At 52.0% G+C, this 17,398-nt stretch overlaps 1 protein-coding gene across 1 annotated transcript in view; it reads right to left on the bottom strand.

The window, feature by feature from the left end:
• The window catches only part of VDR (vitamin D receptor), a 55,700-nt gene that overhangs the window by 19,265 nt on the left and 19,037 nt on the right, over positions 1-17,398 (bottom strand). Inside the window, exons 2-4 of the mRNA XM_020889235.2 lie at positions 14,805-14,886; positions 11,416-11,563; positions 2,562-2,692 (exon numbers count right to left, since the gene is read on the bottom strand). Of these exons, the coding sequence (XP_020744894.1) occupies positions 2,562-2,692; positions 11,416-11,561 (277 nt within the window). The 5' untranslated portion in view covers positions 11,562-11,563; positions 14,805-14,886. The remainder of the gene's footprint in view (positions 1-2,561; positions 2,693-11,415; positions 11,564-14,804; positions 14,887-17,398) is intronic.

Genomic DNA, 17,398 nt, shown 5'->3' with positions numbered 1-17,398 from the left:
AATGTTGACACTCAGTTGTCTCCAGGAGGCTAGGCTTTGGGGATGACAGCCAGCCCAGATGGTCAGTAAGCAGATTCACTAGGGATGGATCGGAGCTGGAGAGTTCCAGGCCAGATATATTGACAGGTCTCCCAAAGTTTGGCTAAACAGAGGCAGGAAATAGAGCTCTTCCCGGAGGACCTTCCTTTTGGGGCAGTGAAAAGAATAAGTTCAGTGTTGCCCCAACGTTTCCATCTTACCTGGAGCTCTGGGGCCCAGACCCCAAGAACTCAGTGCTACCAGCCCATCCTGAGCTCAGCACAGCACCTTGCATTAGGATGGCAAGAGGGGTGGGCACCGGGCTGCCCTGAGCACAGAGCAGGGTGGGAGCATGGGCTCCGTCACAGGGACTGAAGCTGAGGTGGGGGTGGCTGAGGCACAAAGCTGATTGGAAGTTCGGGGTGAGCATCCATTTCTGGGTTGCTGGCCCCCCACCATGTGGCATTCCTGGGGCTGGGGCACCCTGGAACACTCAAGGCCTGCTCATCAGGGTGGATGCGGTGCTCTCCATGGGGACCAGGACGGATCTAGGAGGGGACAAGGAGTTGGGTTCTAATCCCAACTTGCTTTCTGACCCCAACCCTGGTGCTTTTGCTTTTCTGGGTTTCAGATGATTTCTAAGTGTGCTTCTTGTTCTAAGCTGATGAACATCTCTTTTCTCCCAAGATACCAGGAGAGGCACCTCTGGGACATCACTGAGGCTGGCCCTGACCAGAACTCCTGTGGCAGAGCCTTACTGGATCCCAGGTAAGTCTGAGCCATTCTTGGCTGGCTGGGGCCTTAGAATCATGACTGTCTGCCCTGTGGGGACTATGTGCTCGGAATGGGCAGGGGCTTCACGTTCTGCATCCTGTGTGCAGCCCAGCACCTTGAACAGAGCAGGCTGCCCTGAACCGGCATGTGAGAAGCCCCATGAGGCACCCAGGCCTTGAGCCTCCACGGCTCCAGGATAAACAGGAGTCGGGTGGGGCAGGGGACCGGGCAAGGAGCGATCCGCCTGCCCAGGCCTGCCTGCTCCTGTGGGGGTGAGGAGCAACGACAGCTTGGAAACTTCTTCCAGCACTGCCAGTGTTGACTGGGGAGCTGGGATCAGGAGAGGGGCTGTGGCCCATCAGAAGGGAGCCTGTCAAGGCCGAGGAGGCTTCTGTTTCCCCCAAAACCAAGAATTATTTTCTCGCCAAGGAAGAAATTTCCCATCCCCTCAGCCCTGTCCTGTGGCTTTTCCCTTGTTCGAGACACATCTCCCCTGAACCTGGCCTCCCCACTCCCCTGCACCCACCCACCCACATACACCTAGAATGGGCCCCGTAGCCAAGATGACCTCCAGGTCTGGATGCATCTGAGTGTCTCTCTTGAGCCTCTTCAGCCCACAGCTCAGCAGGATACCCACATAATTGCAGATCCTGGAGCGGATCAGGGTACAGAGCACAGACAGGGGTGAGCCAAGGGACAGGGCAGGCTAGAGTGTGCAGAGGGTACCCATGCCCAGGGCAGCCCAGTGCCCTTGCCAAGTGCCAGCACCTCCCCAGGTCCACTGGATTCAATGGCGTCTCTGGTTACCAAGTAACTCATACTAGAGCTCAGATGCAAACTCCAGGAGTTGTTTTTAACAGTGAATCAGAATATGTCAACCTGCCCCACTGGTCCTCTCCTGCAACCCCAGAGCTAGACAGGAAGTCCTAGAAGATCACTCCTCCTTCTTCATCTGGATCTAGAGGGTCCTGCTAGAGTTCGGTGCTTCCCCTTGCAGGATCTTTCCACCTAGCCCTGGGTACGTGCTAAGTCACTTCAGTTGTCTCTGACACTTTGCCACCCTATGGACCATAGCCCACCAGGCCTCTCTGTCCATGGGATTCTCCAGGCAAGAATACTGGAGTGGGTTGCCGTGCCCTCCTCCAGGGGATTGTCCCAACCCAGGGATTGAACCCACATCTCTTACATCTACCAGCATTGGCAGGTGGATTCTTTACCACTAGCGCCACCTGGGAAGCCCTAGCTCTGGATACCAGCCTAGGTATCCAGGGTGGAAGGCTAGGGTGGGGCAGAACCCCCTCGACAACCAGGCTCTGAATATTTCTTCTCCCCATCACTGCTGCCTCTCCCCACCCACAGCAGCCCTCTCCCCCAAAGCCCAAAGAACCCTGGGGCTCTTGAGCCTCATCCTTTCCCAGAAGGTCTTAAGAAAAGGTTGCTGTTAGAATAGCGATGAAGTCTCAGAGGAAGATTAACCTGAGGGTAGGGACTCATGTCTGTCCCTCCTCACAGGCCTCGCACCGGAGAGGCCATTTTCAGGCCTCGGACACACACACACAGATTCCGGAAAGGCTCCCAGGGCCCCTTGGACCTTGGAGTTCCGGCCACCCTGCCTCGGGCTGCGGGTCCCACTCACGCCGCAACGCGGGGGCCCCAAATCACGGCAGCTACAGAGGAAGGGCAAGCGGACCTCTCTGGCCAAAACGCACAAAAGGCGCCGCCTGCCCCCGCCCCGCCTCGCCCCTCCTCGGCTCGCCCCGGAAACTCACATTCCTTCATCATGCCGATGTCAATACAGCGCTTGAGCCTGCAGGCCTGGCAGTGGCGGCGGTTGTCCTTGGTGATGCGGCAGTCTCCATTGAAGGGACAGGTGAACAGCGCCTTCCGCTTCATGCTCCGCCTGCCGAGAGAGAGCAGGGACCCTCCGCTGGGTCACCCACCTCCCAGCCCCTCAGCCCTGCCTGCGTGAGAGAGGCTGTGACCCTGAGACCTGCTGGCCAGGCCCCTGGCTCCAAGACTCCCAGGGAGAATGGGGCCCAGGCAAGCCCCTGGCCCCCCTCAGTGGCCACCCCTGCCCAACCGTCTGACTTGCCGTGTGTGCCACCGTGCCCTCCTCCTGTTCACTGCTGATTCTTCCCCCATCCTTGCTTTTATTTACCTTCAAAATCCTCTACCCCTCCTTCTTTTTTATTACACAGGAAATATGAGTGAATTAACCCAACAAAAATTTTTTTATAAATACTGAAATCGGCAGAGCAGCTTCACTGCCTTTAGGTGTGTGTGTGTGTGTGTGTGTGTGTGTGTGTGTGTGTGTGTGTGTGTGTGTGTGTGTGTGTGTGTGTGTGTGTGTGTGTGTGTGTGTGTGTGTGTGTGTGTGTGTGTGTGTGTGTGTGTGTGTGTGTGTGTGTGTGTGTGTGTGTGTGTGTGTGTGTGTGTGTGTAAGCCCAAAGGTTCATTTTCCTAATTCTGGCTTTCTCCCCTGCTGCCAGCTACAGGGACTTTTGTGAGGCTGCATAGAGGGCCTCTTCCTAGAGGTTCCTCTTATAGTGAAGCAATTTAGCAAAGAATAAAGACTCCTAAGTTGGGATCTTAGGAGTGTGAAAGTGTTAGTCGCTCAGTCGGGTCTAACACTTTGTGACCCCATGGAACTGTAGCCCACCAGGCTCCTCTGTCCGTGGGATTCTTCAGACAAGGATACTGGAGTGGGTAGCCAGTCCCTTCCCCAGGGGGTCTTCCCAGCCCAGGGATGGAAACTGGGTCTCCCACATTGCGAGCCAATTCTTTACCATCTGAGCCACCAGGGAAGGCCTTAGGAATGTGAGTTCTTAGCTTCTTGGATACTGTTTCATCCCCAGAAACTCAAGGAGCTTGAAGCTGAGCCCATAGGCAGAAGGCTCCAGGCAGTTGGCCCTTAAGAACAGCTCAAGAACATGGAAGCACCTCAGTTAGCCTAGAATGAGACACATCTGTGTGTTCCAGGACCAGATCCCCCTTCACTCCTTTCTCTCCTGCTCACCTGGTGGTTCTTGAGGTGCCACCTGTTACCATTAATGCTCAGGCCCCAGAATGCCCATGATTCTCTAAACCTACGTAAGGACCAGAAGTTTCTAATTAGAGCAAACTCTCATTTCATTTTTTTTAACTGCCGGGCATTTTGCCTGGGATGGCTAGCTGAGAGGCAGCTGAGAGGCTGCCCTGTCCTCCCACCCACTGTCTTGTCTGGCTCACAATCACCCTGTTCTTTCTCGAGAGCCACGGGCACCAAAAAGAATACGCATCATGGTACCTCTAGACATGTGAGCCGAAGCCTCTCAGACCTGCACCGGGGGCCGAGAGCTTCTCAAGGCCTCCGAGGGAGGGCGCCCCAGTGCCCTGTCGAGGCCTCTCCTTCCTCAAACTCTGCGGGCCCCAACTCTGACCCTCCTTGGTGGGCACTTCCCTCAACTGCAAATTTGCTTGGAAAGAGAGTTTGAAAACGTCATCCTTTTTCTTTCATCTTTCTCATGTTGCAAAGCTGAGGCCTCACCCAGGAGAGCTGGAAACAGCTGCTCAGCCCGACTTTGCCTGACAGCAGGAGTGGACTCCGAAGAGGCTGGGATAGGACTCCAAAGGGTGCAGAGCTGGGTTAAAAGATGCTGGGGGCGGGGGCCCGTGTCATTGCTTTCAACCGTGTACTCGGAGTATGAAGCCCAAGAGAACTGGGACAGAAAGAGAAGGAGGAAGAGGACCAAGACCATGACGAGGAGGGAGAAGTGGAGAGAAAGGAGGAGGTGGAGGGGGGAGAAGAAAGGTGCGGGAGAGGAAGAGAGGGAGAAAGGTGTGGCCAAGCTCATGACCTCACAGCAGGGCTCAGACCAGCCTGTGCTTCTCACACTTTGCCACCCCTTGTCCTGGAGCCAAGCAACCTTGAACTATGTCTCCACATTATTTGAGCAAAGCAGAAAGCAGCCTATGAATGCATGGAGCTCTAAAATTATTATTATGAAAACATGTAGTAACCAGCCCTCCCTCAGCTTGTCTACAGACAGAATCAGAGGCAAGGAGCTGGATAAGGGCTGGGGAGACAGAGGCTGTGCCTTGTAAAGAACATCATCACGCTCTGGGCCATGGCGTTCAGCGTCCGGGGCAGGGGCTAGGGGCAGAAACCTCCCCCACCAACTCCAAGAGCAGACCCAGGCCCTTCCCGGAGCTCAGGTTCTGCAGCCAGCCCTTCAGGCGTGTTGGCTGTTTGCCAGGACCATTTCCCCGGGCTCTGCGGCCTAGCTTTCCTGTTCTGCTGCCTGCTAAGGGCACGTGCACACATGTGGTTGTCATCTGGGCTCTGCCCATGAGGAGTCAGGGCAGCCAGACTGGCCAGCTCTGGCTCTGCGCTTTGTCCTCAAGATCCAGACCCCGCCCTGCCTTCCTCCCAAAGCTAATTGCCTGCGAGTTGGTTTGGTTTTGAGAAACAAGAGCCTCAGGTTTCCATGGGAGCCCATTTCCTCAGCAGCGCTCTCAGCCTCATCCTCTGGGTGGTTGGCAATTACACCCCAGGTCAGGAAAGGGGGGTAGTGGTGGTGCAACCAGGCTAAATATAGACGCCGTTTCTAGAAAGCCGGGGTGAGAGAGGACACTGACCGATTCTTCTGCCAGAGACCAGTTCATCAAAACATGAGGCAGGCAGCTCACAAAAGCATTAGGCGCTTGGGCCAGGGTCTCAGGCCTGGGACGGGAGGGTCCTTGAGTAGGTGACCCCTGCCAGCACAGACACACCTTGTAAAGCCCAAGACCGGGGCCAAGTGTTAGCTCTGAGTTTTATCTCTACTGCAGCTCCAGGGTCAGAGAAACTCCAGAGCCTGGCCCAGGTGAGGCGCCTGCTAGAGCTCCTGATATGAAAGGTCCGTGTGGCCTGAGAGTGAGACCTATGGGGCCCACTGTGTGTGGCCAGGGCTTCCCAGCAGGTGAGTTAAAAAAGAAAAGCCAACTTTAAGGAAAGGAAGGTTGGTGGTAAGGAGCACAGGCCTCATTTTTGGAGAGCGATTTGGCAAGACAGGCATATATTGCTACATGGCAGTTTTGGTTCCAGACCACTGCGATAAAGCTAATATAGCAATAAAGAGAGTCACACAAATGTCTGGTTTCCCAGTGCACGTAAAAGTTATGTTTATGCTGTGTGGTGCTCTGTTAAGTGTGCACTAGCACTCAATGTATAAAAACAAGGTACACACCTTCATTAAAAAATACTTTCTCACTAAAAACTATTATTATCATCTGACAATGCAGAATTGCCACAAGCCTTCAATTTGTAAAAAACACAACATTTGCAAAGTGCAATAAAGCAAAACACAATAAAACAAGATCTGCCTGTGTCTACCAGTATATAAACTGCATGGAGCCTTTATTCATACAGTAAAGCCATTTCCAGGAGTTCATCCTGGAAATGGGTAGACCAGTCTCATGTAGGGACCTGAGAACTGGATTGGGAAGATTTATTTTCCCTTGTCCCCTTTTGAACTGTTTACATCTAAAAAGAAAAAAAAAATTCACAGGAGTTATTCATAGGACCAAATACAGCAGCAAATAAACACCACCCTTTAAAACTATTTTTAAAATTTAAATGAAACACAGGCTTTGGTTACATGGATCCGTTTGGGTTTAAATTCTAATGCACAACATTAGGCAAGTCACTTAATCTCCCCATGTCTCAGTTTCCACGTCTGTAAAATGGGAACAACCCTACAGAGGAGGTGTTGTAAGGATTAAGTAAAGGAAGCAAGACCTTTACTGCACCTTTAGTGATTAAGCACTAAATAAAGGGAAGGGAGAGGGACTGGCAGGCAGGGGCAGAGGGAGGGAGTGCTGACCGGTGGCTGAAGACAGCAGTGCGTAACCTTCCCATAAGAATCCGAGACCCTGGAAGCAGTCAGCACATCTCCACTTACTCTCAGCGTGCCTGGTGTGGGGTTCCATAGGCAGAGAGGCTTGAAACATATCGTTGCTTCATGTGTTGTTGCTTCTGATGTCTAGACCCACAGCCCTCTGTGAGTTACAGTGACCAATGTCCAGTTTCTCTGAATGCCAATCAGGTCCCACAGAGTTCCTGACTGACATGAGGGTCTCTAGAGCTCCCTGGACAAGCCCTTGCTTTCTCATATCTGATATTTAACTCCTGTTTGTGGACCTTTTACCAGAGAGCCTTGCTGACACATCACAGTAACATATGTTCCAGGTCCCATAAAAGAGGATAGGAGAGGACTATCTATTCTCCGAAACTGCAAAGGAACAGTGATAACAAGCACCATTTATCGAGAGCCTTTTCTTCCAGCACTTTACAAATTCTCTCTGATGCTCTCAACAGCCTAGTGGGATAGGTATCCTCCCAATTTTACGGGTGGTACAAAAAGGCAATGGAAAGTGAAATAATTTGCTTAATGTCACACAGCTAAAAAGTGTGAAAACTGACATTAGAATCAAGATTGGTTGGATTCCAAAGCTTATGGGATTCTTACGTAATATGGTCTTTAACATGAATCTACCATATCTCAATTCCAGCTGAATCAGGTGTCAAAAGTCTGCCCCTCCAGAGTCCACGGGCAGGAAGCAGGTGCTGTTTGAAGGACTCATGTAGGACAGAGAAGGACAGAGGCAGGACCCGAGATGGGCAGGTTGGAAGTGGGGTTACCTCTGCCCATCCTCTCCATGGGCACCTCTATTGCTGGGGCATGGGGAGGATTCCCAGGGTGTGCCGAGAGGGAATTCACACCAGAGAACCCTGAGGAGAGCTGGGCTCCTAAAGAAATAAAACTGACCAGAAAGAAATGTACGACCTTCGTCATGTCCAGGGAGCTGCCTTTCTTGACACTTCCAGTGGCGTCCTCTCTCCAAATATCCGGCTTCTCCACACAAACTTCCAAACATCACTCTTGGCTGCTCTGAACATGACCCCCTCATTTTCTTTCATTCACATCCTTGAGCAGCTGCCAAGCTGACCTGGACAAAGTTCTCTCTAGCAATGCTGACCTCTTAGTGACTGATTCACTTGTGCCCACAGAATACTCTGAGTAGCCACTCCTTGCCTCTCGATTTACTCTACTGACTTTAAGCACTTTGAGTTGCTGGACATCTACCCCATTTCTCTGCCTTGCTTTGCATCACAGCTCCTGCAAATATCATCTGGGTGAACTTCCTGAGAGCCAGAACATTCCACATGTTCCTGGATCCTCACCAGCCTACACTTCCCCAAACCCATCATTAATGAGGTCCCTGAGCACTTTGGGGCTCACAAATAAGGAGGCATTGCTCCACATCATCTTTGTCAGCTTGGCGCTTACTGCACATACCAGCTTCATGGTGTCTTGATGAGGAGGAAGTTGACAAAATAGGCAAACGGCGGTCCGTTTCCCAGGCTTGCCTTCCAGGCAAGGATTTTAAACTTCATATTCTTCATTCTCTTCATCAAAGGGATCTTTCTGATTTTCTTCTCATCCTTTACACCTTCCCTTATATTAGAATCTGGACAAAGCCATTCGTGACCGGAGATTCATCCACAGATCATCACTCACTCTCTTTCTCTCTCTATATATGTCTTTATCTGTCTGTCTATCTATCTATCTACCTATCTATTTATGCTTTATAGTAGACCTACATATTTTCCCCCTGTGGCTCTTGCTTATGATTTGGTTGTTAACATTGTTCAGTCACCTAGGTGTGTCCACCTCTTTGAGACCCCATGGACTGCAGCACACCAGGCCTTTCTGTCCCTCACCATCTCCCAGAGTTTGCCCAAGTTCATGCCTATTGCACAGGTGATGCCATCTAGCCGTCTCATCCTCTGTCACCCTCTTCTCCTTCTGCCTTCAATCTTTCCCAGCATAAGGGTCTTTTCCAATGAGTTGGCTTTTTGCATCAGGTTGCCAAAATATTGGAGCTTCAGCTTCAGCATCACTCCTTCCAATGAGTATTCAGAGTCTTCTCCAGCAACACAGTTTGAAAGCATCAATTCTTCAGAGCTCTGCCTTCTTTATGGTCCAGCTCTCAAAACCATACATGACTACCAGAAAAACCATAGCCTTGATTATACGGATTTTTGTTGGCAAAGTGATGTCTTTGCCTTTTAACATATTAGGTTAACATATTACCAAGACATATAACCACTTAGAAGCCCGTCCATGCCAACCTTTTATTCTCACTGGAAATAGCATCTTTCTCTATGGATTACATGTATTTCAGAGGAGCAGGAAGTAGAAACAACATGAAATGCTTGCAGGAGTAACTGGCTGGCAATAGTCTCTAATTCTTGACCATAGGTCAATAGAACTGACCAACCTCCATAATCACACTTTGGTTTGATTATGAGTCTTAGACTTGCTGAAATGACCACAACTCACTTCTAGAGCGATTTTGTTTGATATAGAAGTCAATCAAACACCAAATGGTCAAATGGGCTTATTCCCCAGGGGTTAGAATATAGTCAGTGGCTCAACCCTAAGGTAATGCTTTTTCCTTGAGAAAGCTTCTGGAGAGCAAGGACTTATGCTATCTTTGTGTTCTCAAGGATGCGGTACCCAACACAGAGAAGGACCTCCTTCTGACAGAGGCCTTCCTGCTCAGGATGAGGAATCTGCAGACAGGTACAACTGACAATGGAATTCTCAAACAGTTATTTCAAACAGACTAAAGTGGAAGATTATCAAATAGTATATGCATGAAGCAAAGGAGAAGTATGTGGAGGGGAGAGAGGAGGAGAAATTACCTACAGACAGTCTATTCTTGTTATTTGTGGTAGTTACATTCATAAAGCCACCATGAATGGTGTATCAGCAAATATTGAATCATCACTCCTAGGAGAATTTGGATTAGGTTCCTGTGAGCCTCTGGTCACAATGTTTTCATTAATCCATCAGTAAATAACTTTGTTTCCTGTGTGTCATCTGTTTAAACACACCTCATTTAATACATCTTGTTGACTCATTAACATTGAACTCACAGCCAACAGCTCTATAGCCCATGTCTAAACAGAGTTTGTCTAACACGTCTTTTCTCTGTAAGGCACCTTGCAGCTTTCGCATGCTTAGGAGCACCTGATAGAATTTCAGCACCATGCTTGGGTGCCATCTTACACAGTGAAATCACTATCAAATGGTACAAAGATGCAAAAAGGATGGTACTAAATAGACCAAGAACAGGACACTCGTTCACAGTGTAAGAATTGAAACAGAAGGCAGGATGTCTGGCTCAGCCTTGGCTGGGAACGTGTGCAATGCAAGACGGAATTTTTCTCCACTCCACACGTGTCCAGAAACACCAGTGCTGCAAGTATTGATCTGGGGATGACAAGTAAAGTTTACCAGGTGGTCAGATTTGCAGATATGGGCTCCACAAACAATGAGGATCAACTGTGTGTCTTTATAAAACAGAATTCAAGCCAAACAACAACAGAGATGTTGGCTCTTCAGAAAGTGCAGCCTGGGCTGTCATCAAGGCAGAGGCAATAAAGTTATAAGGTAAGACGGAGGACAGGGAAGCAAGATAAAAGCAGCTTGCTGACCACAACGCCAGACCTTGAAGGAAGGAGCAGTGGCCGTCAGTCAGCTCAGACTCTAAGGGGCCTCAGAACGGTGGCTCAAGGCAATCAAACTCCAGGCCTGCCAGTTTCTGCCTCAGAGGGCAGGAGCCTGTATTTATAGAGCCCAGGGGTTGCTGAGCGGTGGGGAGGCCACGACACAAGTCCTGAGGCCTCTGATTCACGCTGCCCTTAGTGCCAGTTCAGAGAAATGGGTTCCTTGTTCTGGACTTGATTCACTCTTTCCTCTCTTTGATGGAAAGCCCTGCCATTAGCTTTACTCACCCCCAGCAAGACTATTATATAGAAGTTCATTTTTGGCCGCCTTCTTCCAGGTGGCATTCTCTTTCTCTCTCCAAAATATGCAAAATGCTAATTTCTCCTGGTTTTGAATCCCACCCTGCGAGTCCTCACTTCTCTCTTCTCCCTCCCTGGCTCCGGATGGGAATAGCCTTTGTCCAGCTTTTCCAGGACTTTCCCATACAATTTGCACTGGTAATGCTGGGCCTGCGTGAAAAGAGAAGAGGCTGCTGGCAGAGAAACTAGCCCTGACCAAACTGGAATGCCCGTGCTTTCCTGCACACTCTGAGGTTGGCTTTCCAACTTTGATAAGCAAGTCGTGGTGCACAGATCAAATACGGAGGTCCAACCAGGGATGTCGTTTCCCTTGCTCCAGGGAACGGTTTGATTTGGGTGGTGGTCGGAAAGAAGAGGGCAGGGGTGGGTGCTCTGAGGCCAAGTTCTTGGGTCTCCTGGAGGCCATGCCCATCTCTTGGACTAGGAAACTCTGATCGGCAGTGGTAGGTGGTTCACTCTGGAAGGACATGGGTGGGTGCAGGGGGCTGTGTGCCAAGGGGTGATGGAAGGATGGGGGCTCACATGCCACCCTGGAAGCAGTTGGGCCAGAGGACAAGCTGGAGCTGAGGGCAGAGGAGGAAGAAACAGACCCTGTTGCCCCGGGGGGCTGTGAGAACCAGGAGTGTTCCTGGGCCTGGCTAGGAAGGAGACACAGAACACGCAGGGTCTCTTCGCGGGAAACCCTGTTCCTCACCCCCTACTCCTCGCCCTTGCAGGGGACTCACCTGAAGAAGCCCTTGCAGCCTTCGCAGGTCATAGCGTTGAAATGGAAGCCGGTGGCGCGGTCCCCGCACACCCCGCAGATCCGGGGCACGTTCCGGTCAAAGTCCCCAGGGTCAGGTAAGGACGTGCTGGCCGCAGTCGCCTCCATGGCTGCAAGAACAGCAGGCGGGGATGAGGCTGCTGGCAGCCCTTCTGCCGGGAGCTCAGCAAAGCCAAGCCGCTCCCCAGGGCCCAGGCCTCAGTGGGACCCTGGGCGCCCTCCCTTCCTGGCTCTGGGTACCACCAGCTCACCCTCCTGAGGCTGCCGGCCACAAGCAGAAGCGGGTCTCTCCAGACAGGCTGGAGCACGTCTGCAGGGGGCGCTGTGGCGATGCTCATGGCGTGGCCTGGCGTCAACGCGCGGAGGACCAGAGGCCCTGTCTGGTGCCTATGGGCAGGGCTTCTTTGGGTGAGGGGTCCCGCCTCTCTATGTCCCACTGTCCTCATCTGGAGAATGTGTTTTACTTCACTGGGTGTGAGGAAGGTTCTTATGAATGATACGCACACCACGGGCCTCAGCTGCACCGCAGCAGTGGACCTGCTGCAGGTCAGAGGGCTCTTCGCCCAGGGTCCCCTCCAAAAGGGAAGGGGGGCCTCCAACAGCCTTGTACACAGAGGGACACCCTCCGCCCCTCTATCCTTGAGGGCGAGGGGAAGAGGGCAGATTACCCGCCCACGGCAGACCCTGTCATGTCAGCTCCAAGCATCCCCGCGGCTCAGGGCGGACAGCCTGGTGTCCTTGCTGTCCTGGTACCAAGGTCATCAAAGCCTTCTCCCTCCCCTCTCTCCCTTCAATGTAAATTCAACACGCTGTTCTGAACGTCCTTCTGAGTAATGTGAGTCGTATACCAGGAACTAATTTTGTTTTCAGAGGCTGCTTTTATAAATAGGCATTATCATCTACAGATGGATTTCACACTTGAAGAAGGAGGGAAAAGAGACAGAGGGGACAAAATATAATAGCTCTGGGAGCGCTTTCTCAGGAAGCAGCTGACAAGCCTTCCCTCAGGCAGGCCGGGACCTCGACTTCACCTGCTGCCTGCAATCCTGCCGGCTGCTAGCTCAGGGCTATGGCTGGGGTCCCTCCTGCCTGGTGAGATGGTTTCAGACTGGGCTGCCTCCCAGTTTTATCTGAGTCCTCACAAGGGTCACCACAGGTTTAAGCGCCTTGGTCTCGGGACAGGAGGGTCCCTCAGGAGAGAAGGAAAACAAGTGAGAAAGTCAGTGGTGAGCGGCCAAGCACCCTATCCCCTCCCACACCACAGTGCCATGTCCCCCCACTGAAGTGAGAGAGGTAGCTTCCGGGGGCCCTTGGGGGCTCCGAGCTTCTTTCCAATGACAAGGCCCTTGACCTGAGTCAAGGTATGTCAAAGACCAGTAGGGTCTTATTTCAGTCCATCTTCAACTCACTCTAATGAGGCAAGTACTATTATCATTATTATTGTTGTTAGGCTTGCAGCATCCCAGTTCCCTGACCAAAGATTGAACCTGTGCCCCCTGCAGGAGAAGCATGGAGTTCCAACCACTGGACCTCCAGGGAAGTCCCAAGGCAAGTACTACTATTATTACTTGTTACAGATGAGGCCCAGAGAAGCCCAAACATTGAGGTTCTCTAGCAACTACAATTACCAAAGGCACTAAACAAAGACTTAATATTGCAAAAAAAATAATCCACAAAGAGTTTTAAGCTAAAGGAAGGAGATGGGACAGATAAGGACAGGTACTGCCAGTCCTGAAGGGGTAGGGGGGCCCTGATCACAGACAGACCTAGCAGATCCTCCAGCTTTCTCTTTCAGCTTTTCTTTTCCTGGGAATGTTAATAACAGTGACCCTGTTGCCCAGCCCAATCGTAGCAAAGTTGATACTTGTTAAGCTATAATGTTTTTATATACATACACATGCACAGAGACAGAGAGAGAAACACTTAAAAAAAAAGAACAAAGGAATGATAAATAGAAACTTCTGATGGAGTGAGATTGGAGAGGACTTGCAGAGGCATGACATACTAGCCATATTCAATTTCTTTGAGTGGTAGGTATTATGGTGTGTGTGTGTGTGTGTGTGTGTGTGTGTGTGTGTGTGTGTGTGTGTGTGTTTAGTCACTAAGTCTTGCCTGACTCTTTGCAACTCCACAGACTGTAGCCCACCAGGCTCCCTGTTGGTGGCATTTACCAGGCAAGAAAACTGGAGTGCGTTGCCATTTCCTTCTCCAGGGGATTTTCCAGACCCAGGAATTGAACCCATGCTTCCCACATTGGCAGGTGGATTCTTTACCACTGAGCCACTTGGAAAGCCTACTACTAAAATACTATTATCTGTTTTATATGCTCATCTGTATATATAAAACATTGCCTAATTGTTAAAACAAAAATAAAAGAGAGGGTGCCCTTAGTTTGTCAGCCTTGTCCCCACAACCTTTAGAAAGTCCATGCTGACTCCAGGCTTCTGGAGCATGACACACACATCCACAGAGTGGGCAGGGACCCCAGAGGCCCCAGGAGGAGAAACTGTCTAGGATGCCTGTGGCTTAACCCTAGGTCAGCTGAGATGTTGCAACTCCCCGTCATGGTGATGTTGCTACAGACTCTGTGTCATTCAGTGGCCAAACATCTGGTGGAGTTGGTGGAAAAAAGAGAAATTAAATGCGGGGGTGGAGGGAAATCGGTCAAATCAGTCTAACAAGTATTCAGCATCATCTGGGCTCACGGAAGATGTGATGACGCAAGAGAGTTGGTAGAATGCAACAACACAGCACTGCAACCGTGCCTTCCTGTAACAGGGTGATGTCAGGAAGGTTGCTGGCCCCTGGAGTGGGGCCCCAGGCACTGGGTTAGGCCCAGCTGAAGGCTGGACCCAGCAGCCAGAGGCCCACAGTGAGCAGGACAATTTCAGGTGAACTAAGAGACAACTCAGCCCTGCCTAGGGTTACATGCTGCTACCAACAAGCCAGGACCCAGGACCAGAGTCCAGAAGTGGAGAAGAGGTCCGGGCATCTATGGCCTGAGAGCTGGGAGTGCTAGGAATGAAGGGCAGAGACTGTGGAGGGCAGGAGAGACAAAGGAGATGGGAGTTGGGCTGGAAATACTGCCATGCTGATGACCCCCTGGGGTCCTGGCCTGGGTGTCTGCAAGCCCCTCCCCACCCCAACCTGGGCCCAGCTCTGGGTCTCAGCTTTTGGCTGCTGTGGACTCTGCTGACACGAGATGCACCCACCCACATCTGCCAAAGGCAGGGAGTATCTCTTCCTGCCTCTGACCACCGCCTTCCTATTTGCCCCCATCCAACATCCCTGCCTGCCTCACCCCTCGAAAACAAAAAGCCCAGAGGTTGTGGCTGAGGGGGAAACACCCACCTGTAGAAGCACGGCGACAGGGAAGTCAGGCCCAGAGGTGCCCTTCTGTGAGGGTTCGTAGATGCTTCCAGCCAAAAGGACTCTGAAATGAAAAAGGGAAATAAATGCTTTATGTACAGCCCTGCATTGATCTCACCACTGGAGCTCTAGAAAGCCCATCAGAGAGGATGTGAGCCTCTTTCCAGGGACTTTGGTCCTCAGAATGGGGACTGAAAACTGGACAGAAGTGATCTGTTGGGGGCAGGCGTGCCATGTCATCACTGGCAGGGCTGAAGGGGCAGGAGCCCAGCTGGCAGCCGGGAACCACCCTCTCTTGAGAGAGGGTGTGAGCAGTGTCCAGCAAGAGGGCATATGAAGCAGCCTCCCTGCTGCAGAGGGTGTTGGGAGCTCGAATGCTCCCGCTGCCCCCACCCCAGATTTTAGGGATGCTTGGAGGAGAAGGGCCAGAGGGTGGCCCGGCAGGCTCTGGAGGGTGGGAAGGAGACCGGCGCCCGGGCGCTGGGGACAGTGCAGTCAGGCCTGGCCTCTTGGGATGGCTTCAAAGACAGGTGTCTGGGATGTACGGTCTGTGGAGAGCGGGTGTAGGTGGAGCAGGTGCTGCAGGGGTTAAATACAGCAATGCATGGCTTTCAAACAGGATGTTTCCTGCCACTTTTAGCTCTTTTCCAGACATGCTCAACACCCCCGGCCTTGGCGAAGGCTGAAGGTAGGCTAACTCTGGTGTCCAGACTCTGGGTCTTAGTGGTGTGATGGGTCACCAAGCTGGGGCTGGTCGAATTTCACCCTTCCCACTTTCACCCACACTCAGCGCTACTTGTCTACCCAGACACACACACACACACACACACACTCTTCCTTCCTTCACTGACACCAATAGGAAGTAGCTTGGGAGATAATAGATACACAGGTGTCTGACCCTGAGCCCTGGAAAGGCCTTTAAGGCAACCCCCACCCCCACCCCCTCAATTGGGGAAGGTTCAGACCCTCAGCTTTTGTTTCTCTGCCTCCTAGTGGTCCAACTAGGCAGGGGCGGGGAGAGCCCAAGGCGTATCCAGACCTGGGCTCAGTCCTAGGACTGCCAGCCCCCTGACCCGCATGCCCCTAAGGAACATGCGAGGAGAGTGTCAGTGGACCCTACGGAGATAACGTGGACATGGCTGACCCCCTCCTGAGGACCGTGGGTGCAGGAGGGATACCTGCAGGGCACAGACATGTTGCCACTGCCCCCAGGCTCTCCTCTGCTCCCTCCGCTGGTACTGCCCAAGGGCCCCAGCCAACCAGGCTCTTCGGGATCCTACCCCACGGCCTTGGCAATCTCCCAGACTCCTGGGCTCTCCGCAGGAAGTCTGAGGTGAGGGCCAATTGGGTATAGAAAGGACCACTGTGCTCAGCCCCTAAGACACTCAGAAGTCAGATCTGAGATCCAAGTAGCTTGCCATCCCTGAACTTACAGAGAAAGTGGATGCATATCTACCATATGCCAGACTGCTAAGCTTCCCAGCTAGGATCTCATGTAACCTCTCAACAGTCCTGCAAGATGCAGAGCAGTCCCATTTTACAGCTGGCAAAACCAAACTCCAAGTAGGGCACTTTGAGACTTGCCCAGGGTCCCATGGCCAGGCCAGCAGTGAAGCCAGGGACCAGGCAAGGATGCGCTGCCTGCAATGGCTGATAAAGGGCGGCCGTCTTCTCCTCCCCACTCTTCTAGCCCAGTGATAACCACTGGCAGGGGCGCTAGTAATCACTCCCGCCCTGCTCAAGATTCCTCCTGTGTACTCAGTCGTTTAATCCTCACAACAGCCTCTAGGCAAGGAGAAACTGAGGCACAGAGAAGATGATTATCTTTGGAGTCCAGATTTGAACCGAGGCAGCTGAGCCCTGCATCTCCACTCTGCCAGCTTTCCTAAGGGACATAGCTCAGTGGTTTCCTCCCCCTAAGCCCTGGACTCCCCTCACCTCCACAAAGTCAGGGAGGAACAGACAGGACCATCCCCAGGTCACCACGGAAGAATGTCGTGGCTCTTTTCCTCCCAAGGCTCCCAAATCAGCCAGGATCTCTCTTCATCCTGGCAACTCCCCTTATCCAGGAAAACCCCAATCAAAAGGTGAAGCTCTCCTCCCCAGACAACTTTGCACTACTGGGTGGTCCTTATAGGAAAGATGGTCCTGTAGGTCCAAGTTCACGGAAAGTGGGGCAAAGACACAGGGTGAAAAAAGGACAAGTGGAAAAAAACAACTTAATACTACCCCCTTTGCCACATCATACAATCCCCACCCCCAATTCATGTTCTGAGTATGAGAACATCCCACTACCTTTGCTGGGACTGTCCCCAAAGCCACCCCCTCCTGCTCCTGCCTTAGAAATACCCATGCCCCTAGCACTGAGCCTCAGAGAAGCAGAGGGGGAGTGGTTCGGCTGTGCAGAAAGCCCCTGGCTTCCACTCCTCCAGGCTCGGCATCCCACATCAAAACCCCTGCCTGAGTCTGACCCCAGGTCTGACCCTGCCTTAGCAAGAAATGAGGAGATAACATGTTTCCTTCCAGTCATTGAAGCCGCAACCACCGCCTCTCCCACACATCTGCCTGGCAGCTCA

This window comes from Odocoileus virginianus, chromosome 24 (genome assembly GCF_023699985.2).
Source record: "Odocoileus virginianus isolate 20LAN1187 ecotype Illinois chromosome 24, Ovbor_1.2, whole genome shotgun sequence".
Lineage (NCBI taxonomy): Eukaryota > Metazoa > Chordata > Mammalia > Artiodactyla > Cervidae > Odocoileus > Odocoileus virginianus.
This window is presented reverse-complemented; position numbering and strand designations above follow the sequence as displayed.